Below are 26,609 nucleotides of genomic sequence, written 5' to 3'. Positions count from 1 at the left end.
CTGTTTTATTTTGGGGTCTTGGTAACACCTTTCAACACTGACCCATTTTGCTGCTTCTGTGAATCTTCTAATGAGAGGTGTCATTCCATCAGCCTTTCCAGAAAAAAGCTAAGCTTTCCCCATCTTAAGAGAGCTACTGGAACATTTTTATGGAAATGATCATGGCCAGCATTCTGTAGTCTCCTGATTAACTCTTGGTTATGAGTTGAGTATCTCAGAGGAAAGAAAATAGTTGGGTGGTGCATGGTAATCTGATTGGCTGTTTTACCCTTCTCTGAAGGTATGTGGGCTCTTTTGGTTGAGAATAGGTGAAAAACATCCTGTGTTACTTTGCTATGAGCAGATCAAAAATTGCAAAAAACACATTTTCTTGTGGGCAGGAGGATTTGTGAGGACTAACCTGAACTACGTTCAGTATTTGGCTTTTCACTGACTTCCTCACTGACACTTGGGGCAGTCTGGTTCTTTCTAGTTGTAAACCCTGTATTTGTATTGCTGTGGTTTTGTGAGGATTACTGCAGCCATAACTATGAAAGATCTAGAGCATGGTGATAGGAATTGATAGAATAAGAACTGGACGTGCAGTCTGTGATCTTCCGGGGTAGTACCTGGGGTAACTATGTGCGCCCTACACTGTTTACCCAGAATGGGTGGGTTTGGGTTCTTTTAATGTGATCTTCAGTCTTCTGCGGTCACTAAGGCACATTTTCAAATGAGGATTCAAGAAAAAACTACCCAGGGAATCAAGTATATTTATTAGTCCATCTGCTAATAGCCTGGAAAGAAGAATGCTCTATTTGTGAAAGAGATTCAGCCATCATAGTGTGTTATGGAGTTTCATCTCTGTGTGTTTGGATGCAGGACAATTTTCCGATGTGTGGATTCCTGCTCTTCACAGTACATTCTGGCTCGTTAGTAACTAAGACAGAGATTAATGCTTTTCTGGAAGAAAAATATGTTCCTTAGAAGGATCTAAATTCTTCTTGCATGCATGTACACAGTAATTTTTGGTTAACTCTGCTGACAGCTTGGTACATCCCAGTGACCGTGGTGTAGATTAATGACTGGCACTGATACTCTGCTATGTATATCTTGATTCATTTTGCTGGGGTGCCATGTATGAACAGGGAGGCACCCATCTGTCTGAAATCATTCATTTAATTTCTGATGTGAGGTTAACTGTATAAAGATTTGTCAGCAATTTTTATTTTTCAGTGGGACTTCAAAAATAATTGAAGCCATGTCCCCGTTAGCTGTTAAAAAATCCTGGGTGGGGCTGGAGCTGTGCAAGCACAGTGGGCTTCTGTGAATTTCATCCATCTGGATATACTGCAAATCACTAATCAGAAGGCTTCTTCTGTTGGTATAGTCTGCTTCCATTTAGATGCTCTTCTGACATACCTGTGTTAGTGTAACTTCTGCATAAGAAGCTTATAGGTTTTGATTGTAATGTTTTTCAACATTAGTGACTTCACTGTGCAAAAGCTGGAGACTTAAACGCAAAAATATACTTTTAATGAGGAAAGTACACACTTATAGTTGGATGTTTTTCCAATGGAAGGATTTTTTTCCTCTACTGTTAGAATGTGAAGTACACCTATATTTTGAGTGTATGTGTTATCTGATTGAACTTTTTCACCCTTAAGAAGCTTGAAGTAAAAATTGCCTTGTCCCTAATCCTTAATATTAGAAATGAGAGGAAGGAGTGGTATATACAGACCCATAACAATTCCAACTCAGACATTTAAAGGATAGATAAAAAGGAATTTAAAAACAATGTTCTCTAAATGCTCATTATTTCATTCAGACACACTCTTTAAGAAAACTGGAACTAATGTTTGAATAAGCATTTTGAATATTCTGTTGAAACGTAGTTATCCTCTGCTTGGCTCGTAGTTGCACTAATCCTTTTATATAAGAGTGTGGAGGTATCTAATTAATCTCTTTTTTTTTTTTTTTCCCCTCCTAGTTAATGGTCTCATGACGCTTGGATTCGCAGGTGAGTTTTACTTCAAAAATTCAGACTTCTGTTTCTGTTTTGCTAATGGTTGGCATTTGAGAAACACTTCCATCCTATCTCATCTCATTTAGTCAACTGTCATGCATTTTTCTCAACTGTTTTTGTCCTTGGCTGTATGCAAAGAGAGTGTGGTAGTGTTTTGTAAAGCTTGTTCTCAATAGTGATGGTGAAACTGCAGAATTATCCATGATTTTGAGCTCTTTTGGTCAGGGATTTAGACAGAAACTCTCATGTCATCAGATTGCACTTAAGTGACTCTGATAAGGGTTTTTTTGATATGACCCTGCAAAACATTGAAGTTTTAAATACAGACAACCAAAAATACCGAGGGCATGGAAAATCCATTCAAACACCCTGCTGGAAAGGGGCTGGAGTAAATTGTCAGCACACGTGACGTAGTGGAAGAAAAACTTACACTGTGTTGGATTTGGTTATAAATCAAATGATGGCTGGCTGTTTAGAATACCCTGTCAGAAAACGCAGCTTTGTGTAACTTTTGTTAAAGCATCAGTGCAGGATTTAAGTTGCGAGCTATGCAAATTTCATATCTGATTTTGAGTTCTGCGCAGCTTTAGCATTCATCTGCAGGTCTAGCTGTGGAATGTGTAACTGGTAACTACTGTAGCTGCCAGATGAATTGACAGAACACTTAACTAGGCAGGATCCATGTTACCATGTTAACTTCCCATGGATAAAATTATGCTGGTAATCTTCACCATTTCTATCACTGGTGATTAATTGTTGTTCTGACTTTTTGCCAACATGAATGAAGGCTTCATGTCAGCTGTAAGACAGCTGAGAGTCAGACACGATGAAGGAGCAAGGATTAGGTCCCAGTGAATGAGCCATACACCTGGAGAGGTTTGTGGTCTGTAGGAAGTTGTAAACTTATGGTTTCAGGTGCAGCATAGGCTGTCCCATTATGGCCCTGATGCTCTTGGCAAATATGTGAAAGCAAAGTGTTTATTTGGCCAGATGAGATGGTTATTTGTCATACAGCATCACAGAGAGAGTGACCACCAGCTAAGGAGTCAGCTGTGATGGCTGGAGTTAAATTGCAAGGTGCTACTGCCCAGGCTCCAAAGGAGCCAGCTCCTTCCTGGGTGAAATGATCTTCACTCAGGCCTGTTTTACAATCACATGCCTTATTCCAAATGGAGATACTCAAACTTCTGAGTGATGGCTGGTTTATGAAGTGAAGCCTGAGACCAGTCATCTTGCCTTAGAGTTTGGGTTTTCTTTACTAGATAGTACGAGATGGGGCCATGAGGACTTCTCTTCTTACCAAGCAAAGTCCTGCACTATTTTGACCTCAGTTGGCCATGAGCAATGTTTGGCTGTCACCACATAAAATTAGAACTACCAGATCTTTTCAGCAGTGATAGGATCCTGCTTTCAAAGTAACTAATAGAAGCAAAAGAAATACCTCCTCTTCCTGGTGTAAATATGTTCTCTGTGAATTTTTTTTTTAGAATTAAATTATCTGTTCTCCTTGGATTTATTCTTAAAAAAACCCTTCCTCTAGAGTTCTCAGGGGATTCCCTGATATACCAGTTTTATTAGGGTTGCAGTTTCATTCAAGTAAATACATTTCTTGGATTTCAACTTCTGTGAAGGGAAAAAAGGCCATAGTTTTTTTTTCTGATTAATTTAATTTCGTCGTTTGTATTAAAGATGTTTATATACATATATTTACAGGTAATATTCAGTATTTTTTTTATACAGAAGAATGGTCAAAATAGTGGCATCTATAGAGGTAAAGCAAGAAATGTTTAATGGCTTGATCGAAACAAAATGTTTCAGGCTTATCAAAATCAATCACATTAGTCTGAAGAGAATTTTTTCAGAATTTCAGTTTTATAAGAAATATCAAAATATTATCTTTATACTCCAATGCAGGCATGTGCTGGGTGAGAAAAACATTTGACTGACGAAATATACTGGAGTTGCCATTATAGGTTAAAAAGTTTCAGGCTTGCTCAAGTCAAGGTTAACTCTTCTTTGCAAGCAGCTATACACTGTAATTTCAGTATCTGATAATTGTAGATGGTTCCACCTCTCTCGGTGAAGAAATTTTTCCTAATATCCAATCTAAATCTCTACTGGCACAACTTTGAGCTCTTCTGTCACTTGTTACTTGGGAGAAGAGACCGACCCCCACTACAGCCTCCGTTCAGGAAGTTCTAGAGAGCAATAAGGTCTCCCCTGAGCCTTCTTTTCTCCACACTAAACAGCCCCAAGGTCCCTCAGCTGCTCCTCATAGGACCTGATCTCTAGAAAATTCCTTTAGTGGCTGTACTGAACGAAAAGCTGCAATTGTAGAAATCCACCCCCTTTAGCTGGTAAGACATACAAATATTTCCAATGTTAAAGTAGTTTCACAGTAGTAAAATTAGTTAAATTATATTTATTATTGATATTATTATTGAATTAATTATATTAATTGTGATGTATCTGTGTAAGCTTGAAAAGTGCTTTCTACGCTGAAATGTGGGATTTGGAGATCCAGTTAGCTTTTAACTAAAAGTGCAAATGGGTGGTAATGAGTTAGCATGACTAAAAAAAAGAAAAGTGATTAGATAGGTTCCTCCATGCTAGGTTTAAAAGGCAGTACTATATATGGTAATCTTTAGTTTTTTATACCAAGTTATGTTTTTAACATAGTTATGTAAATACGTGTTTTGTCTGTTTTCTAAAGTTGCTTAGAAAATTAAATGCTAACCTTATGAGAATGTAAGTGGCAAGTTGGACTCCGTGAACAAATTTGAGTGATGTGTTTGTGCTTCTATTTCAGTGTTTGTGATTAAAGGTGGTTCTGATGTTTCCTAGGTGCACGTCAACAGACTGAGCTGTGCAATGAATCTCTCATGTTAGAAAAGTTGCCTGCCTGTGGAAAATCCTTTGAAGAGATGATGAAGAAAGTGGACTCAAGAAAGTGGTGCAACCTGACAGAATTTATCATGTAAGAGTTAGTTTTGGTTTTAACAGTTCTCCTATAATGCATAAAAATATTTCTGTTCCAGAAAATAAAAACCCTGTGTATTTTGTTGCCACTGGCAGAGGGCTAAGCTGTTAAGCCTTGCAGTAAGGCCATGTGCACACAGAGACACCCAGCTCTTAACTCAAACAGCATGCAAAATAGTCCACTGTAATGAAAACTAACCAATGGGCTATTTAATACTAGCTGCTATTGTGTTACCTCAGACAGTTGTGTTTACATTTAATCTATATTTCTGTGCCTTTTAAGCAAATGTTCCCTATGTAATTTATTTTTTTGTGAAACCACTAAAGCGATAATGCTTTCAGAGTCATGCTGTTCTCTCTCTTGACAGCAGTGCAGTTCTCTCCTCTGATTTCCTTCTCTTCAGTAAGATGACACTGTTTCAGAAATTCACCTCACGTGAAATCCAAATTTAAAGTGATTTGTCCTATTGAACCTGCTGTCATATGTTTCTTTGCCTGCCAGCTAGCATGGAGAGAGTGAGCACCACCCATTCTGTTTGGATGTCTAAAATATGGCAAGACTGACAGCAGTGAGGGTGGCATTATTATTCTCTAATCTCTTTTCCTGTTCTATAGTTACTGGAGATATTTAAACATCTCTCTATAAAGCTGCACACTTCAAATTCTGATTTGGAGAAAGCTCACAGGGGTTGTGAAATTGGTGGCATTTTTGGCTTTATGGAGCATCTGCTTCTTAAGACCATGTCTGCTCATGCATAATGCCTGTTTTTCGGAAGCACTGAGTACCCTCTACATCAACTGAAATCAGAGGAAACTGCAGGTGTTCAGCACTTCAGGAAACAAGACTCAAGTGAGCTAGAGCTGGTATGGTACAAGCCAGCCTGAAGCAGAGCATCTTCCTGCATTTGAAACTGTGCTGGTGCTGTTTCTGGAGGCTGCTGTGGAGGCAGAGTTAGCCCCAAGCCAGCTGTCACCACACCTGTTATGTTACAGTGTCACTGAGCCCCAGGTATCTTCTCTTAAGATCATTGGTCTTGTGTCCTGTTTAGTGTTGTGTCATGTGATACAAGACTTTAACTAGCTCCTCACCAATGTTATCAACAGATAATGGAATGTTGGACTGCAGTGCCGTGTTGCAGCTGTTCCCCATGACTCCCTTAGTGCCAACAGCTGTGTTGAAATGCCCTGCCTTTTGATAATGTTTCATAATCTGACAGCATGTTATCAATTTAGCTATTATTATTATTATTATTATTATTACTACTATTATTATGCTACTCCTTCTTAGTGCATTTATTGGCAAACCTTGATGACTTTAAAAGTATCCAATCTGTTAAAAGGTAGATGCTTAAGTCTTACGGCATTGGGGTGAAAGATGCACTCATGCAGCTCTCCCCAGCTGTGGGGAAGAGCAAGAGAAGGCTAGCTCTCCTAAACCAGCTTGCAGAAACTGTAGTCAAATCTGACAGAGAAACACTTCTGTATACACTTTGTGTATACAAAGAAAAACAAAATCTTTGCAGTTCTGGTACTGCTAAATTTAACAAATACCTGTATGTTATGGAGTAATAAATTTAATTTTATAACTCATCTAGGTACAAGATGTTCTATTTTTTAAAGGAAACACTGTATTTTTTCTCCATTTTATCTTCATTACAATTGTTTCAGAATGATAAGATTTCTTTGCTGATACCTTGTTTGAATTGATAAGTGACCTCTACTAATGGGATTACTTGAAAAGTAAAGTGAAAAATACGTATAGAAGCCAAAATAAAAGACTGTGCCTTTATTAATGCAGGTGAAAAAACAGGCAGCTTTTTGCAAGACCTTTTCCTGACTATTAATTAGAGTTAAGAATCCACTTTGATTTTATCCTTTCCAGTTGTGTACTGGAAAGGATAATTTTCATTCCCTGTACAAGACAATTTTTCTGAAAAAGTTGGTCAGTCTGAGGCTTTGCTTGTTTTTCCTCAAAAGCAGTACCAGAAGAATTCAAGGCTCTTACAGTAGAAAAAATCTCCTACATTTTTACATAATACACATTTTCTAAAAAAACCTTATTTTTTATGCATCAAGTTCTACTTCAGAAGAGAGTAGCAGGAAGAATTTGTTTTGAAATTTATCTCCTGAATCAAGGATTAATCAAGCATTAGATGTCTGATTACAAACTTATTATAAGGGTTCATTGCACTGAAGAAGGAGCAAATAGCAAATGTGCATCTACCTTTAAGATTTTTACTCTTTTGAGAGTAGACATTGTTATTTGATGTCATGCATTCTGGGAGAAGCATATAGAATCACAGAATGTCCTGGAGTGGAAGTGGATGTAAAGATCCCCATGTTCCATCCCCCTCTGCCATGGTCAGGGACAAGTACAGGCTGATTTAGTCCAGTTCATTAGAGGAGCCCTGAGAGACGGGACAGAAACACTTACTTTGGAGTAATCTGACAAATTAATGAAAAACTGGCACATCTAGCCATGAGCACTTAAAATTCAGATGTTCAAACCTGGTGGTATTAGTTTGTGCTGCTTTTATATCTAGCCTCCAGCAGTAACAGTTAATCAGCCTGGATCAGATAGTGGGTTAAAAGTGTGAGTTTTGCATGAAGGAAACTGTTTCTTCACGGAGTAACTTCTACATGGTGCTCTTAGAAATAAATCTTTGTAATTTATATTGAAATGTAACACTTAATGGAAATCTGCTAATTTTCTAAATTCCTTGTTTCATGGAGGCATTTTAGCACTTGATTGTAAATGGCTGTCCTTTGGTTATGGGATTGTAAATAGCAATTATCTGTAGTGCTTCACCATTTGGCTAGGCATTTGTGAGAGAATTTGCAGTGACTCCAATTTGTTGTAACCTAATTAAGCTGAAAGATTTTCTGACATTGCTGATATTCTTAACAAACTTGTGTTCTTTAAAAAGCAGCCTTTTCACTGATTTTGAGCAGAGCAGGCTTCTGTGTGTGGCAGCTGGTTCTGCAAACCAATATGAGAGTTTTAGTCTCCACAGTTGATACTGATCTTGCTGGGAATGTAAGAGGATCACATATAAACAGTAAATTTTCAGGTGAAGTTTTAATGAAGTTTAATATTTTTTTTTAATAGAAGCACTATTAGATGGAAGTTGAATTTTTTGAATATTTCTGTGAGGATTCACTGTTAGTTAGGGTACAAGTACTCTGGGTCAAATTGTCCAAAGGTATTTGAAAGCTTAAATACAATGAGGGTTCATGTGGTGGGTTTCAGTGGTTCTAGCTTGGACATCAGAATACGAAGGCCAACCACAAACATCTTACAAGAAAAGCAAAACCTTCAGTATACAGCCATGGGTATTCATTGACAGAAGAGCAGGAGTTTGCCTAGTCACAGTTTTGGTGAGGCCTTTAGATTATTAAGAGAGAGCTCTGAAGATGAAAATACAGTGAGGTTGTTTAAAAGATTCAAAGTTATGGTACATGGCAAGTGATTAAGCAGAGACTAAAGTGTGGGTGAAAGCTATATGTGGAATTAACAAAAGCAAATACACTTTTCATCTGCCAGAAGACTGGAAATTGAATGATATTTTTTATTTTTCTTGTAATATTTCTGTTATGTCTACTTATAGTAACATGTATGTTGATAGTGCAGCATTACATATAATAACTATGCATTATATTTCTGTATTATCTTCTTAATATTTAGCAACTACAGCTGAATATGTAAAATCAACTACTGTCCACAAGCCAAAATTCATTATTAGCAGTCAGACTTTTTTTTAGTGTGCTGTGATAAATCCTGGTGTGGGACTGCAGTTGAGAGGCCAGGTATGACTAATTCCTGAAGCAAGTGGCCAGATGAAGATGGGAGTGCCCAGAGCTGTCTTACATGAACCTGGAAAAATGTTCTTTATTGTAATTGCTTAGATTACTTTCTATTCTTAGTTCATGAAACAGTTTTTCAAATACTTCTAACTGGATCCTGGAAACAATTTAGCTAGAACAAACAGTCTCTAAACAAATCTGTGTGTGTCTCCTAGGCCTAACCCCTATGGAAATGTGGGACCAAAATGTACTAAAGATGATTTTTAGTGTCTGGTTAAGCTTTTGGCCTGCTCCCAAGCACCAGTCTTCTGCATCACCATTTTCCAAATATTTCTGAGTGTATTTACCAGCATTTCAGTAATTTTGAGGCCAGAGAGACGGCTGTGGCCACGTCTGCACTGTTGCACAGCACAGGCCATGCAATCTGCCCAGTAGTCACTATTCTACACCCTGTAAGAGTGAGTGAGTACATTATGGAAAGGCATCAAATCTTGATTTAAAAGATGGGTATTGATCCATCACGTCTATAAACATTGTGTCATCTGGTACAGGTGAGGCACTCTTACTTCAGACGAGTAGTAGTGTTGCAGCATTCGTCTCACAAGTGTCTAGGGTTGCATACTTACTACTTTGGGAGCTCCCAGTCAGTCATTCTGTTTTTACCAGCCAGGGGATAGCTGTGGGTTAGAGTCCGAGGGTTGTCGTTCTAATTAGGAACGGTGAAAAGAACGACACGGACTCTCAAGGGAGTCAGAACAGGAGAATTCCTTAGTTTATTACTCTAGACTTGTTTTATAGACTAGTTTGTGGAAAATACAGAAAGGAAACTCTTATTGGTTAGTAAACTGCTACATCACCATCATTGGTCAGTGGTGTACACCACCTCCTGACTTTCTCCTGCAAGGAAAACAAGGAACACATAACAACACCTGCAAGGTTGTTTTGTGTTCCTGAGGATTGTTTTAATTCCTTCTCATGTTTTTCCCAGACTACTTTCTCAGGCAAGCCTGAGGAGCTATGCGGCTTGTAATTTGTACAGGCACTCTGGTTGAGATTTAGCATCCATAGAGGGTGAAATAGCAATTTGTTTTGGAAGAGACTTCTAGCAAAGTAGTGCATTTAACACATGTCAGATCTGAATTTTCTGTTTGAGAAAAGGAAACAAACTTCTTCCTCCAATCCCAACATTTCTTTTTACCTGTTTTCACAGCTCTAGGAGTCCCTAATTTGCTGTGGGGCAGTGGCTGTGTGACATTGCTCTACAGTACCTAGAAGATGTTAAAAGTCTAAATTTTCAGAGGCTTTAAATTTCAGTTCATAGCAGAATAGGAGAGGGCAAATTTTTTCCGTAACAGTGCATCTACAGCAGATTCATTGCAGGTATGTGTGTACCTGACAAAATTCCCTGCTTTGCTGTGTGCAAGGTCCAAGGTCTGTGTCCACTGTAAATAATATTTTTTTTTTCTGTTCAGCCTTAGTGTAGTTTTCCCATATCACTTTACATGAAATATTAATTCTATAAACACTTCCAGTCCCATTGAAGATGATGAGGGAGTCCACCCATGTTCTGTACAGATGCTGAGAATTTGAAAAAAAGTTTTAAAGAAAAAAATCTGTATGACTAAATTTGATGTAATTTGGAAAAGTGACCCTGTTGCTCAATTTTAAAGTCAGTGGGAGTTTTGCCTGTTACAGTTTGGCCCAACTAAGCTAACTGTAAAAGTGCCTAGTTTTTAAAGAAACTTAGTAAAATACTACATAAAATAAAGCCAGATCTCATTAAGATCAATGGGAAGGCAAACCCTGGAAGAAACCTCTGCAACCCAAAATGAAATGATATGCCCACACTTCGTGAAGCTTGGAACTAAGAACCTCTGCTGGGTGAGTGGGCATTTAAGAACTCTCAAAAGGGAGTAATTTTCTTGGTTGGTTATCTAAATTTTTTCATTTTCCCCACTGACCACTGCAGGGAGCCTGATATAGACACGGATCAGCAATTGCATCCAGCTGCTAATGACAAAACTTCTACAGAAGAGAAATGAACTGTGAAAACCTTAGAATTTCTGTATGGTTTGGGTTGGAATGGACCTTAAAGATCATTTGGTTCCAAGCTGTGGACAGGGATATCCTCTGCTAGATCAGATTGCTCAAAGCCTCATGCAACCTGTCCCTGAACACTTCCAGAGATGGGGCATCCACAGCTTTTCTGGGAAATCTGTTTTGGATAGTAAAGAATTTCTTTCTAATACCTAATCCAAACCTACTCTTTTTCAGTTTAGAGCCATTCCCCCTTGTTCTGTCACTACTGTCCCTCTCGGCTCTCTTTAGTCCCCTTTAGGTGCTGTAAGATCTTTACAAAGTCTCTTCTACAGGCTTAACAACCCTAAATATCTTAGTCTGTCTTCAGAGGAGAGGTGCTTCTTTTAATTTTCCTTTGGCAAAATGGGGATTGCTTCTTTTCCAATGGGAACTTTACTGAGCTGCTGTGACTCCTCAAATGTGATGAATAGTGACTTAGCTACTTCCTCTGCTGGTTCTTTCAGGACCTGCAAATGTCTCTCATCAGGACCTGTGGACCTTCAGGTTCCTTACATATTTTTGAACCTGATCTTCTCCTACTGTGGGTAGTTCTTCATTCTCCAAATTCCTGCTTTGCCTTCTGCAAGTTGAGGGGTCTAACTGGAGCATTTGCCAGCGAAGACCAAGGCAAAAAAAAGCCTTCTCATTTCCTGGGTAACCATCTCTTCTGCTTCCTTCCAGATAGGGTCGGCATATTCCCTAGTATCAAACCTCAGTACAAATCCCTAGTGAAAATCTCAGACAAACTGCTGGGTTTGTTTTGCAGCTGAGGTGAGCCACTGATTCGTGTGAGCTAATGTTCCCACGGTAATGGTCTTGCAATTAGAAAAGCAACATTTAGTTCGTTCTTATAAATATTATCAGAAAAGTCTTGATTCTGGATTTTTGCATGTGATTTTCTCATGTGAAGGGCAATCTGGGACTGCTGGAAATTGGATGTTTGAGTGACCAGCACATGTAATTTTAGATCTAGAACAGTACTGATCAAAGGGAGTCCACCCTTCCTCATTTGTGTCATGTAGGGGTGTCTGTATTTGTGTTGGGATTCATATCCCTATAGACAGACTTGTACATTGGTTATGGTTTACTTTGGGCAAAGTCATGGTAAGAATGCTGCAAATCACAAATGTGTTTGCACAGCAAAAGGCCATTGTATTGCCTGGTCTTTGGGTAATTTTCTGCAGTGGTGTTGCCTGAAGTTCTGTATGCATCGGAAGAGCAAGATCTTATTTTCCATGAAGATCTAAATGAGAAAGGTGATAAAAATCCCACAATTAGCCAGCTGTAAGTCCTCCCAGTTTTGTTAGTACAGATTTTATAGAAGAAAATATTCTTTGTCTGTTTAGTGTCTCTGTGAAGGAAGGTTGAGTAAACCTGCACTTTGTGTTGCCTCATTGTGTCAGTGTAGCTGATTTACAATTTAGTGTTCAGTGGGGTATACAAAAAGGACTGATGTGGTAGATGCCAGCATTTGGTCTTCGTTGGTAGGATTGTCTTCTTTTAAGCTTCTCATACAGATACAGTTACTGCTTTTTATTAAGCTCTGACTGAAAGCTGAGAAGATGATGTTTATATTTAATCTTTTTTACCTGTATATTTCTTTCCTCTCTTTACATATCAAAACTTACAGTAACTTTGTACTAAAAAAGCCATCTTAAAACTCCTAGAGGTCATGGCAGCAATGACAATGCCAGGCTGGTAATTGTTACCCCAAGAACATGCTATTTTCCTTCTGTGACTCATGGTTTTCTTTTCAAAAGCAAAGCAGCCTATAAATCAGTTAGGTGTGAGGAAGTAAGACAATGGAAAAGAATGTTGTGTTTGAGCACTTGTGTTGCCATCATGCTGGTAGCTGGCAATAGCAGTTTTTCATTGCAGAAATAATAATGCTTGCTATCTACTATTTAAAACATTGGGAATGAAAGAAATCTAAAATCTGTAAAATCTCATGGAGTAGCATGGTACAGGGTTGTGCTGAATGTGTACAAATGTGCTGTTTTGGGATCAGCCATCCCAGTTGCTCTGAAGTTAATGCAGAGGCACAGTTGGTCCCTTAATGTGGCTATAGTAGAATATCTTCCAGAGATCTGTATTTCAGATCATGGTTTCATATGAAATGTACTGGATTAATTTTTATATTGTGTAGATAACAATATGTCCTGATGAATATAAATAAAGTGGTTTAGTTTAAAATCATACACCAGGGTTCTACATGAGGCAGGAATATTTCATTCCCTTATAACTGCTTTCCTTCTGATGGATGCAGAGGCTGAAATATGGTTCTTCAGTGCAGTTATAATTATCACCTTTACTATAAGGGAGAGGCACAGATATTTTATATAATACATGGCTGTGGAAATAGAGTCTATATTGGATAATTCCAAGTAAGGTATTGGAAATGCTTTGGATACTAATTTCTAATAATTTTTCTCTCTTGAGTGCAGAATTACAGAAATGCATTTTAAAACTGTTGGCTGTGGCCATCTTACATGATGCAGAAGGGTGGTGAAAAACATTTGTGAATGTTGAATTTTTAGTGAGTTACTGACTTCTGAATTGTAATGCTAAATTAAGAACATTGGCATTTATAAATTCTGTGATGACCTGCAGACCACTTTACTTATAAATACAAAGCCATCAGTTTGTTGAGTTTGTTCTGCAGCATATAACACATAGCTATGCTACAAACTAGCAAAGCCTTATCAGTTTTTCATCTGATGAGATTTCTTGTGTTTTCATTTTAGACACTGAAAAATCTTGCTTTTTACAATGAAATCTTGAAGAGCTCACTTGACACTGGTAAATGGGTTTATTGTAGTGGATTAGGAGAAATTTGCCAATATTTTGGGAGGCTGCTGAATTATGTATACTGACTAGCAAGGGCTCAGATTTGATGAACTAAAACGACGTTATTTATACCACAAAACATGTTGTAACTACTCTCTATGAGAGCCACCATTCAGGGATACCAGTGCATTGGAATAGGAAGAAGATAAAGCAACAATAATTTATTTGTCGTGGGTAACTATTTCTTTCTTTGTTAAGCCACAGGAGACATTGGGTTTTCCCATAGAAAATGTATCATGACCATATCATGCCAGAATAATGTGTTTTTTCAACCTATTATCCATCTTTTCAAGGTTTTTAAGAGATCAAATCTTTCTGTTCTTTAATTTATCAATAATTTTGCAAATCTTTGTGGAAGTTCTGTTAGTATGAAAAAGGAGAGGGATCTTCAGTGCCTGCTGCTAAGTAGGAAGAGATTCATTATCAAGACCCGAAAACTTTTCAGTCTTTAATGTCATATTTCAGCCTCTCAAGTGCTTTTTTTGGGAAGTTTTAGCACATTTTTTTACATGTTACGTTTATTTGTCCTGAGTCTTTTTTTTTTTTTTCTTTTTCCCCCCCAAAAAGGAGTGAAATCTGGAATTTGCCAGGAGGTCACTGATATAAAAATCAGTATTTCCTTAAAAGTCCTGGAAGAGTTTTCAACAGTGGTGAGGTTGATGCCACCTGAAGACCCCAGGAACAGTGTTTTAGCAGGGGTGCTGTGAGTCAAATTGATGTGTACTTCAGTAGATGCCTTGGACTAACGGTGGTAGCTTACACTCACAAGGTGGCATCAGTATGTCAGTGCTCATATTTCCAAGTCAACTAAAAAATAGTTAAAGATATAAGAATATAATAATTCTAAGTCACTTGTGAAAAAAATAATGTAAGCAATTTTAGAGGTGATGTTAGAAAGTCTGCTGTTAAATCTCAGGACTGTCAGCTGATAAGCCTTTCAACACCTTTCATGACCTTTTTGAATTCTATTGTGGTAAGATCAATAATTGAAAACAGTCTTCATGGAGCTTATAATTAAAGGCTGCATTTAAAAAAAAACAAACCAACATTGCATAAGATTTCTGCGTAAAGTTGTTTGGTGTAACGTAAAGTGCTATGGTATAACTTGGGTAGACTGGTATGAATTATGCAATGAATATATAATGGACAGTGGAGAGGCATATATATGCAATGCATATATAATGGACATTTTTAGAGGCAGTGAAAATGAAAATATAAATGTATTATGAAAAGGAAAAGTTAATGCAAACTTTTCTGGTACTTCTGGTTTGCAAAACTCTTTCTACATTCTTGTTTTCTAAATGGATCAACCACGAACATAAAATAATGGAGATTAACTCAGCAGAGAAAATAAAATAGATTTTCTTGCTCCAGGCTACATGTGGTATTATTCATGTGGTTAATTGTTGGCAACACAATAGGTATGAATGAATACTAATATGCTTTGTACACAGGGTCTTGTTTCAATTACGGAAGTTTATTATGTAATAATACTTCAAAATAAAAAAATAGTATTTTTCATGGTTAATTTCCAGGATTCTGGGATTTCTTTTATCTTTACAAAATAGTATATAATTCAGTGTTGGAAAGTAGTTCCAAGCCAAGAAATGCAGTCTTCTGCACTCTTAAGCACCTTCTTCAGCCTGTTGTATAATCTGCAGAAGGCAGACACATGTTGCTGGCTGCATTGACAAACTTGAAGGCAATGGATGAGATGCCTGTAGTGCACATAAAAAAACACTAGAGATATGGCAGCTTTGTAAAATTAAAAATTTTCTGTAAGATAAATGCTGAGTATAGAAGGAGTGGAATTCAGAGGTTGTCACGGCATAGTGCACTGATGCACAATTATGAGCACAATTCTTCGCAGCTTTCAAGAAATTGATGCTTTGCCTTTCACTCAGATACACAAATACCTTTCATACATTTCACTGACTGCTAAAATGTGCCATTTCATATTAAGGAATCATTATGAAATAAACATAGAAATGTTAAATTGGGTGTTGTGGCATCTAGAATTGGGTTCTATGTCTGCCTGTGGGACTGGGAGTTATCAGTGAGTCTGATTTTTACCTGCAGGAAGGTAGCTTAAGAAGCACAATGATCTATGTTATGTATAATTTATCATGTTTCACTGTAATCTGCCATGGATTTTTGCTTCCTGTTACTGGGAAGTATAAATATCTGTCTAGGTTGATTTGTAGTATGCAGGGGTAAGATATTACTATTAGCATTACTACTTACAAAAATTGTCATTGCAAAAATGTGAGGTTCTTTTTGCTGTTGGCTATTTCTGTGCAGGGAAACAGATTGGTTTTTAACCATCACTGTGAAAATAAGTCTTGTTTTCATCAGCCAAAGAGGAATTTGATAAAGATTCAGAAAATACCCTACTACTTGGCTACTCACAATGCTTAAGTATTATCAGACCCCATAACAGCTTTCTTATGTCAAGGGTTTGTAACATTTTATGGGTGATGTGCCATGCTATATTGTCCCTCCTCAAACTTAGGCAGAGTTTAGCTGGTCCCAAGCAGAAGATGAGTAAACTTAGCAGATCCAGGAGCTGAGAAGCAGCTACCTTTCCAGGTGACAGTCTCAGGATGCTGGGTCCCTCTGCTTCTGATCTGCAGACAGTTTGCTGGACATTGTCCAAAATCCCCTGACACAGTGCTGACAAGCACCTGCTCGGGAGGTTGCTGGCTCACCCTTAATCAGCTTCAGGGAGTGTTGGAACACTCAAGTCTTTCACACACAGTTGTGGATAAGGAGTAAGGCCCTTTGGGTCCACCATTTGCTTCTGTTTGTGTGTAGGAGAAGTTGGAACAGTCTTGGTAAGCCATGAAGCAGAACGAGACGTTACATAAGGAGGGGGAATGTGTCTTTTCCACCACAAGTAAGAGAACACATAAGAAAGGAAAAAACCCCACATTCAATGGTGAACATGCTGTGCTGTCAAAGCCATGCTGAAACATAATCATGTATTTGAATAGTAGATAAGCAGAATGTTTCTATATCAGGCTTCTTCCCTAACTGTCTTTATGCTTATTTCTAAACCGAAAAATTTAAATCTAAGTTTGTTACTGTTCCTCCAGTTTTATGGTTATTTTTTCATCAATTTTGGTCTTGTTTGTGAACTGTCCGTGCCTAGATTGCAATTTCAGATAATTTATTTATTATGCAAGACTGCAAAAAGGATTTATTCTTTAACTAATCCAGAAGCTGACATAATCTGAAGTTTAAGATCTGTAATTAGTCGACTGATTTTTGACTCCCACTATTTGCGCTCTGCTTGGAGCAGAATACAACAGCCACTCTCCTCCACTAAAAAAAGCAAGTGGCTTTTTTAATTACAGGAATATTTTAAAGTTCATGTAAAACCCATTTTCTGTAAATAATCAGGGAAAGTGTACATTCTTTACATGCTCATAAAAATGGTATGAGGGCTGTGAAGATGATGAGGATGAAAAGTTCAACTTAGAAGCAGATTATTTGTTGGGTTTGGGGTTTTTTTTAAATTTTTCAATCTGTGGAGATGCTACAGTGGGTGTTTCTCAAAGTGTAAGCCTGATAGACTGATGATTTCTATTTCACAGCTGCTTATTAGTAGATATTTCTCTCCCTTCTTTCCACTTGAAGAAATAGTGCTGTGGTATTATAGAAGGCTTGTGCTACTTCGGACTAAGTGGAATCTAATGACAGCTTCCACTCAGCAGGTGACACTTTAATACTCTTTAATATCCTCATAAAAATGGAATATGAAGCAGTTGTTTGTAGATGTCAGCTGGAATGGAGAAGGGCCCTCTGTTCTTTCGTTTCCTATGCGTCTTTGTCTGTTGGTCAAAAAAATGATTATCTTCATGGTTGCTTGTTTTGAGTGGCTGTCTGGAGGCCCAGTTGTGGAGGACCAGTCTGAATTTGAGCCACATTTTCTCTGTTCACCTGTCAGCTTCATTTATTGAGATGGAAAGAAAAGTCTGAGCTCCTGAAATGTGGCATGAGCTCAGAACAGTTCTTAGCCATCACCTTCCCTCCTGACTCTGGCTCCTCCCCAGGTGTTGGAAGATTGGATTGAAGCTGGCAGAGCATTTGATTTTGGAAGCAGTGGTGGAATGATGGTTTTATCATGGAGCTGGAACATTTGGCGAAGAGTGGAGACAAATAAGCTGTTATTTGTGGCAAACTTCACAAGGTGAATGAAAAGGTGACGGATGTATTTGGGAGAAAGCAGAACCACCTCTACAGGTGGCTGAGTCAGTGTCTGAGCCAAATGCCTGCATGCACCACGAGCACTTGCACTCTCACTGACTGGAGGGAGGACTGTGCATATCCACGGTGGAAATGCTTTTGGGAGGGAGTCAAGCTGAGATAGATACAAGGATAGCGTACTGCTCGCATGTCTCTCCATCACTACTGTGGCAGATTTGAGTGTAATGCTCTACTAGCTTCCTTTTTTTGTGAAGCTTTTTTTTGTTTGCTGGGCAGAAGAGGTGTAGAACTCGTCTGTACAAGGTACTAGTTGTTCTGGACTCCCTTCCTTGGCAGGGGAATCTCGAAGGAAGCTGTCTTGTGCATCGTGCCCAACAGTTATTCCAGTGTTTCCACTGACTGTTCCTAAGCATGGAGAACTTTGAACTTTGATGACCATAAATAATACGGATATGCTTTCAAAGGATGTTACTGGCTTTTCAGGGCTCTCATCTCTGTCATGCTTGGCCTTTGAATGAGGATATGCACCAGAAAATGCTAATGGTTTTCCTGATGACACTGAGGGGACATGCACAGCTGATGGGAAAGAAAAAAATCCTGATCTTAGTCAGGTATTGCCTTTGCCCTGTCATTGTGAAATAATCTGAATTGAGCAGAGAAATAACTGACTATAATAGAAAAAGCAGATGGATGAGATAGCAGACGTGCATCTGCCGATTTCAGCACTAAGTGCTTACTGAAAATCAAAAGATGGTCTTACAATTTGAATTTGAATTTTGGAATGCTTCTTGCTTCCCTTCACAAGTTATAGTACAAGGTTTAAAATTTTACTTGTGAAATTTCAAATATTGATGTCCACAAGAACATGTGGCATGTTTCAATGCTTGCTCCCAGAAGCACGCTGTCTCCTTTGGTGAGAAGCCTAAGAAAATGAAGGGCTCTCACTAGTTGACCAACTTGACAAAAGCTTCAAAACCTGAAGAGGTTTTAAAATTTGCATTTCCCTGACAGAATCACAAGTGTTTGACTGTAAAGGATAGGTGTGTAATGATTCTATTCATGCTATTAAGGACATCTTCCACACATTGTCAGTGATGGCTACTTATGAGATACTGTGCTTATAAGCAGTTGGATATGTATGCTTATGTGTTCGTGGCTTAGGATTTGTCTTCACTTGCTCTTTTGATTTTTGTCTAATTCAGGGGAGTTACAGGATTCTGAAGACATGATGTAGTGATGTCACTACTTCCCCTCTTACTAGGTGTTCTCCAAAAATGGGCCTAGTGTACAACTAAATAGTCATTAAAATCTGGGTCAGGAGTGGTGAAAGGGAAAGCCTCCTTGCCAGTCGTCTGGCTTGGTAAAATTCTGGTGCTACTAAATATTTGATTTTAATGATGTAGTACCTGATGTCAGGCTATGTTTACCCCCTTGTTCTACATTTGCATAATGTAGTGGTTTCTGCTGCTCATTAGACATGGGTATTAAGTGTATAAAGTAACTGCTACAGTTGCTCTTTATATTTATATTTTCTGGTGATATCTTTAGGGAATTAACAACAATGTAGTAATAGTTGTGCATTATTGGGTATTTACTTAGGTTTATTCAACCATTTTGCATTTTCCAGACAGCTGTTGATGTGAAATTAAGGGTGGAGATCTGTAATTACTTCAAAGGATACCAGAATCTGTTTATTATTTTTGACCCAAGTGAGTATATCTGTCACAATGTCCATTATTTAGTGGCATGAGAGTAAACTATACTTCATAATTGTCATTAAACCAGTTTCCCCCATCCCCCATTAATTTCCTTATGTTTTTTGTAGCACATTATTTTCTTGAGACTGAATTCTGTATCAGAGCTGCACAGCAGTAGAGCTGATCTGATTAGGGAGGTAAAAATGTGACTGTGAGAATACTCATCTTGACAGAAGATACGTGATTAAAGGAATGGTGAGACACAGAAACAAATCTGTTTGGAGAGATGCTAAGTGAGAAAATCTCAGAAAAATTCCACCATATTTATAGGCTCCTACAAACTATGAAATTAAAGCTGTCCTTTTAACATAGTGGTGAAACATCAGGAAATAATCATCTTAAGGTTTGGATCCTTATTTGAAGTTCATCCAGGCTGTTGCACCCTGAAGTCTGGCTGCATCTCACGTAAGAATAGGCTTTTTATTTTTGTGAGGTTTTTTTGCTACTTCCTGCCTCCACTTCATCTGGAAATGCTGTAAGAAACCCTTTCTCATCATGTGGGATTTCTTGTTAATATTTTTACATTTCAGCATTTCATATTCTAGTCTGGGTGGAGGTTACAAGGATGATAATTCAATTTAATATGTGACTGTGTATGAAGAAATTTTTGGTTTAATAATCTGGGGGAAAGCAAATAGTTTTAAAGCATCTTTATTAAAATACACCACATGACTTGTACTTTCCTGGAACAGTGTCTCTAGATTTCTGTCTGGGATTGTACAGCAGCAAGAGTGAGTGTCCCTGGTGTATCTATTACCTAGTTTGTATCAAGACTCAGTTATGCTAGAGAGATTTTTCACTGTATTCTGAGTATTTAGTGGACTTAAAAGAACAAAAATTACAGTGTACTATATGTATCTTGTACTACCCTTCTATAATTGTATCAGTAATCACGAAACTGATTTATTTAAAATGGGATAGTGAAAGTTCGGTTTTTAATTCCTGGCTCTCCTCATTAAGCAATTGCAAAACATTCCTGACTGCTTATGTGCTGTGAGTGTCTCTGTGGTGGTCTGTCCATGAGTGCTGGAGAGGTGGAAAGATTCTCCTTTTGGAACTGACAGTGGGTCTACTGGCTGCAGACAGAAAATGCCCTCAAATGTTTGTCTTAGGTAGTATATGTATGGTATTAGGCTTTCTGAGAATTGTTTGGGATTTTCCTGAGTCTGCTACTTAGATTTTTAAATTTTTTTTTCCTATTGGACTACTTAGCTGAATTGAAACTCGTAATAATTTTTTGGCCCATTTGTCACAAAGCTCGCAGCCTGGCTCGCGGTGAATATCTCTTTCCTGAGTACTACCTAGGGCCCATGTAGCTAGTCTGAAAGAGATGAAAATGTGTCTCAGCACAAAGAATAAGAATGTTCCTGCACCCCTTTATAATCTGAGAGGTGAAAGAGCTTGAGCTCCAATGTGCTCTCCAGTTATTTGTTCTGGGAATAAGTAGAAACTATCATTTCTTATTCTTTCCTTTCACAAGTTGTTTAACTTTAATGGACTTCTCTTGAAGTATCTCCAGCCAGAGGCCAGGACATCTTTGTCAGAGCCATTTTATTATACAGAGTGAAAAGTTTTCCTATTCCAGCCTTTACCATTCAAATAAAGAGAATTACATAAGGCATAAAAAAACTAAGCATAGGAAAATTGAACTGGAATTAAGTATCTATTAACCCCCATCTCCCTCTTAGAAAAACCCAACAACTTGCAAACCAATTGATCAGCTGCAAAAACATCCATGCTGTAGAAATGAGGATGCAGTTGCTCCCATCTGAGGCAGCTGTTCCACAGTGCCATGCAGAGGATCTTTTTTTGTTACGTGAACTTTCTCTTGCATTGCATAAACTCTAAATTACTAAACTACATAAATATTTAAGTGAATTCAGCTTTACTGGCAGACATGCAATTCTCCAGCAGCTGAGATTTTCCTTTATGTACCTTCTCAAATTGTGTGAACTAAAACTATAGTGCAGGTAGTAATTTCTTTCCTTTTTTTTAATGAGAGAAGGTTTTAAGGAAAAATTGTAAGTCATGCCAACTATTAAAGATAACATTTTTATTTTACTTTGGCTCTTGGGGATTTAGTATTTCAAATACATTGTATGTCACAAATTATTTTTATCTGGCCTTTTGACAACACTTAACCAGCTTTTTCTAGCTATGTTGTATTTGCAATCAAAAATCAGTGGGAAATATTTTTGTTCACACCATCTAACATTTAAGAAAAATATCTACAGAATTCTTGGTATAATGCTGAATTTTCAATAGGTTTTTAAACATAGAGGGGAAAAAAAATTATATCATCAAATCTTTGAGCTTAGGGAATTTTCATGCAGAAATCACCTGGTTTTGTTGTTGGTTTTCTTATTGAGGTGGCTGTAACAGCAGCTTTTCATGGCACAAGGGTGCCCATGAGAGCATGGCCCAGAGCAGGCTGGAGCAGAGTGCAGCATTCTGGAGCCTGTGCCAGGTGGAGCACTGACCTGTCTGGGCAGCTGGGTGCTCCTCCATCTCTGCATTGTAGCCTGCTGAACCTTGTAGCCTTGCCTTCAGATGTGTTTCCCTTCAGGTCCTCTGAGAATGTATCTCCCACATTCAACTAGACATCTCCAGCTTCTAATTTAGTCCAAGGACATAAAGACTGGATGCCATCAGGTCACACAGAAGAATGACACTATTAAAATAGCAAACAGCTGATAGTTGTATTTTATTTTTAGCTTATTTCCTGTTGTTTTCCTGCGGTTGCTGTTACAAAAGCTTCCTTTCTAGTTGCTTTGCCTAAAACACACATACATTGTGCATGTATGCATCTTCATGGTGGAGTTTGGTGTTAGATTGTGCATGTGTTTGCTTACTGGCTCAAACTCCTTGGGAATGAGAACTGCAAGGAACTTACAGAAGGGTCTTTCTGTCAGGCTTTTTCTTCTTCTGTGAGCACAGCTTTGAGAATTTAGATGCTCAGCAGGCTGCGTTGCCAACCTCTGTGCCTGTAGCAGACATTCCCCCTGACAGGCAGACAGACAGCAGACAGTAGACTTCAGTCTTGGCCCAAACACTGAATGTCTCGTCTCCTCTTCTTTAACAGTAAAGGATTGAGTAAACATTATTCCCCTCAGGGACTTAGTGTCAGAACGAGTCATCCATCAGGAGCTACCATATTTTTATGGACTGTAAGGAAGAGCAGGGTCTTCAGATGCTATAATAGGATGCTGTCCCTGGAGGTGTAGTGTGGATTTTTTCTCTCTCCTTTCTATTTTTAATTCTCCTTTGAAGTGAGTTTATTGAGTCACACAGGACTAAAATCAACACAACAGACAATAATTCAGCTTCCTTTTTTCTTGCCCTATTATGCACTGACCAGACACTCTTCACCTTCCTAATTTTCAATCTCCTCCCTCATATCCATTCACTTCCTGAATTTCTTTGGCTTATTCTAACACCAGAAAACACATATGATTACTCATTTAGGCTTATTGTTTCATTTTTTTTTCTTGAAGGGTAGCCAGTTCTCACAAATATATGCTATTCCTGGGTAATATTTAGGTAAATTTTAGCACGTGCAGCATTGAAATCACATGTTAGGTATTACAAGAAATTCCCAGCATTTCATAAACAAACATGTAATTAGAAATTATTTATTTATTCCCTGCTGGGCATTTGCTGGAGTTGGAAAGAAGAGGAATTTTGTCAAAAGCTAACTTTCTGTGTGTTTATTTTCTCATTATTTTCTTACTGCATGGCAGTGCAACAGAACCAAAGTTTTTTCACAGTTCTGCATGTTGTGGTTCAGTCCTAGTGCCACATCATAATTTTCCCCACAACATCATGTCTAGTGGCAGTTGAGGTATCTATACTTTGTTCAAAGTGACCTGTTCTTGGCACATTTTTGTGTCACGATTCAGCGTTTGCGACATCAGGACCAGACCAGTCGGGAGTTGCATGGCAAAATTAAAATGGGGACAGGTTTGACGAGGGTTGCTCGGAAAATAAAGACTTTAATAATGGAACAAAAATAATGAAGGGGTAAAAGCCATATGTGGTATGGGGTGATCCTCAAAGACTCCGAAATGGGAGAAACATAACAATATATAACCTTTGTAACAGAACCGTGAACCAATGAACAACTACATTATAATATATGTAGAACATTACCAACTAGTCAGAAACAAGAACTAGAAACAATGCTTAATATGGAACAACAACATTAGCATAATAACTCCCATGAGCCTGTTCTTCTCACTGTAACCTAGCTAGATGTTTTCCCTCTTGGCATCCTGCTTCCCACGGCCTAAGATGTCTCCTGTGTGATCAGTTGAGGCCAGCCCTCTGTCCATCCCAGCCCGCCCAACTCCCACATTTGTGTGTGTGTGTTTCTTAAAGAATCTGTAGATGTCTCTAGTGAGGGAGTTCTGTTTGTATTTAAGTGGCATTAGGAGGTCCTGGCTGTAGTCAGGTTTGACTGTTGTCCATCTGGGATCTCAGAACTTCACACGACGTGGCTCAGTTGCCTCAGTACAAGTGAGTCAGTTCTCCTTCTGCCTCACTGTGTAGTGAGTAGCCACAGCTTCCATTAGGGGTTCTTCAGCGGAGTATCTACATGATAGACACACTCTTAGAGATTTCATATGGTGCCCTCTGTAGCTTTCTCTAAGTGTAATATGCATATACTTTCTATTTCAACTTCTCTTAATTTTCTTCTTCTCCCAGGTATTATGACAACTTTACCCAGTGCACAGAACGTGAAGCCAACAATGCAAGTTGCTTTTGGCCAAACCCCCTCGCAGAAGGCTTTATCACTGGAATTCATAAACAGTTCTTTTCAAACTGTACTTCAGAAAAGGTTCACTGGGAAGATCCACCGGATGAAATTCTCGTAACACTGATCTTGATCCCAGTCATGTTGACATGTGCCATGATAACACTGGTAGTATGGTGCAGCAAGAGAAGTGACATCCTGGTGTAAGTTCTTCCTCTGGGCTTTCTTTTTCTTCATTTCTTTCTTCCCTAAACACTAAGAAAGGAGGACAAAGAGAGGAACGTGGCATAAAGATTTCAGATCTGCTGAAATGGAACCAGTGAGATACTGAGATGCTCCTGTGAATGAAGAGCTGCCTGCTGCTGCTGCAAGTCACTGCTTCTGTCTTGACCATGAGCCTTGCTGGTGGAAAATTGTACTTCCAGTGAGCCTCATTAGCATGGAATTCACAGGCAACTCCCAGAAACAAGAGAGTTCCCATGCAATTGGACCCCTTGTCTGCAAAAGGGATAAAGTAACTTTCCTGTGGGTAAAGGTGGTTGGTAATGTTTTGCAAAGCTGTGGTAATATGGTGGGTAATATTGACTGAGGGGGAAGTGATACCTCTTGAGGTTTTCTGCAGGACACTCAAGGCTTTCATCTGTTAACCCTGTGAGTTGGAGAGATCACTGGCAAAGGAACTAATTATGTATGTAACCAGGTGGCAGCTTTTCCTAGAAGCTAATCAAAATCATCATTATCAAAACTGGGAAGTATTTTTCTGGCAAAGAAGCAATTTGTGTGTCCAGTGACTATTTGTACGGGGGAATTATCATGCCACGTTATAAAATAGTTTATAAAATTCCTTTTAGCATTGCTGCTTGGAATTGTATGTCTTACAAACAAACTCTGGGAGGATGTACAGGTCTTACTTTACAGAGCTGGAAAATGTGAGAGGAAATTGGTTGATTATAAATATACTACGGAGTAGTGAAGAAACTTTCATATGCCAGACTCCTTATTTTTCCTCTTTTATAATTACTATTCTTGATGACTTGTGTTCATTGTATATTCCCCACTCTCACTTCGATTTGTGCAAGTGATGTCCTACAAATAAATATAAAGGTGTCATGTTGATTGAGGTGCCTTTCAGAGTATTGTACATAAAAATAGTTCTTTGTCCTGTGAAGAGTGTGGGAAATAAAGTATGAGCATCAAAACTTGGAATAGAAGTAAGGAAGAAGAGGAAAGAGAAAAAATTCAACTCAGAAGTCTTACTCTATAAAGTTATGTAATAAAGTTATGAAATAAAGATCATATGCTCAAAACAAAAGAACTTCTCTGTGTTGCAAACCTTCCTTTCACAACATGCCTTTCAGTCCAATGCTCTTCTACGACAAGTGTGCAATGTCTGTTACAAGTGACTTTTTATTTTACCATACCTTATGCACACAAATAAAATACGGTTGAATGGAAAAGTAATTGTGTTTTATATATTTTCTAGTTAGATTTTTCTCCTTTAAGATTCTGGCTCTGTGTCTGAGACTCAGGTCTGTGAATATGAGAAGCACTTCCATGCTTGAATCAAATTAGAAGTGCTCAATTTACTAGATTATTTATCTACATACATTGCATGTATATAGATAAATAAATAACCCCTATAAGATGTATTGGTTTATTTTTGCATCCGTTCACAAGGGTTGAAGGCACCAACTTTTTTTTTCATTACTCTGATGTTGGAATGATTGAATTTCTAAAGAGTTTCCCGTGTGTTTTTCGAAAGATACTTTCTAATTCTCTATATGCTTGCCAAAATTGCTCTTTGTAAAAAAGGAGGATGAAATGATGTATTAAGCAATTGTTTAATTTTCTATTTCAATCTTATTTTCCATATTAAAATGCATAGGACCACCAAAACTAGTGGTCAGTTAAAATGCCCCACCCATTCATTTTATTGAAAATATTGTTTGGTTAAGCATTTCGTTTGGCCAATACCAAACAATCTTATATTCTGCATGGAGTTTCATTTTGATCCTCATTGACTTAAACTTCAGCAAGCTTCAAGGCAAGTTTCAAAACTTTGGTTTGGAAACCACATAACAAAAATTCTGACTTTTAATAAAACACATTCATTTCAACCTAATTGTCATGTTTGGGGCAAATTCTGGACTGTTTCTGACTCATTTGAAATCATGTT

General features: G+C 38.1%; 1 protein-coding gene across 1 annotated transcript in view; it reads left to right on the top strand.

Moving 5' to 3' along the window:
- Positions 1-25,890, top strand: part of RAMP3 (receptor activity modifying protein 3) — a 40,814-nt gene extending 14,924 nt beyond the window's left edge. The window contains exons 2-4 of the mRNA XM_015619748.3: positions 1,970-1,999; positions 4,850-4,982; positions 24,385-25,890. Of these exons, the coding sequence (XP_015475234.1) occupies positions 1,970-1,999; positions 4,850-4,982; positions 24,385-24,640 (419 nt within the window). The 3' untranslated portion in view covers positions 24,641-25,890. The remainder of the gene's footprint in view (positions 1-1,969; positions 2,000-4,849; positions 4,983-24,384) is intronic.
- Positions 25,891-26,609: the final 719 nt, after the last annotated feature.

This window comes from Parus major, chromosome 2 (genome assembly GCF_001522545.3).
Source record: "Parus major isolate Abel chromosome 2, Parus_major1.1, whole genome shotgun sequence".
Lineage (NCBI taxonomy): Eukaryota > Metazoa > Chordata > Aves > Passeriformes > Paridae > Parus > Parus major.
Note: the sequence above shows the minus strand (reverse complement) of the source record. Positions and strands in the feature narration are given on the sequence as shown.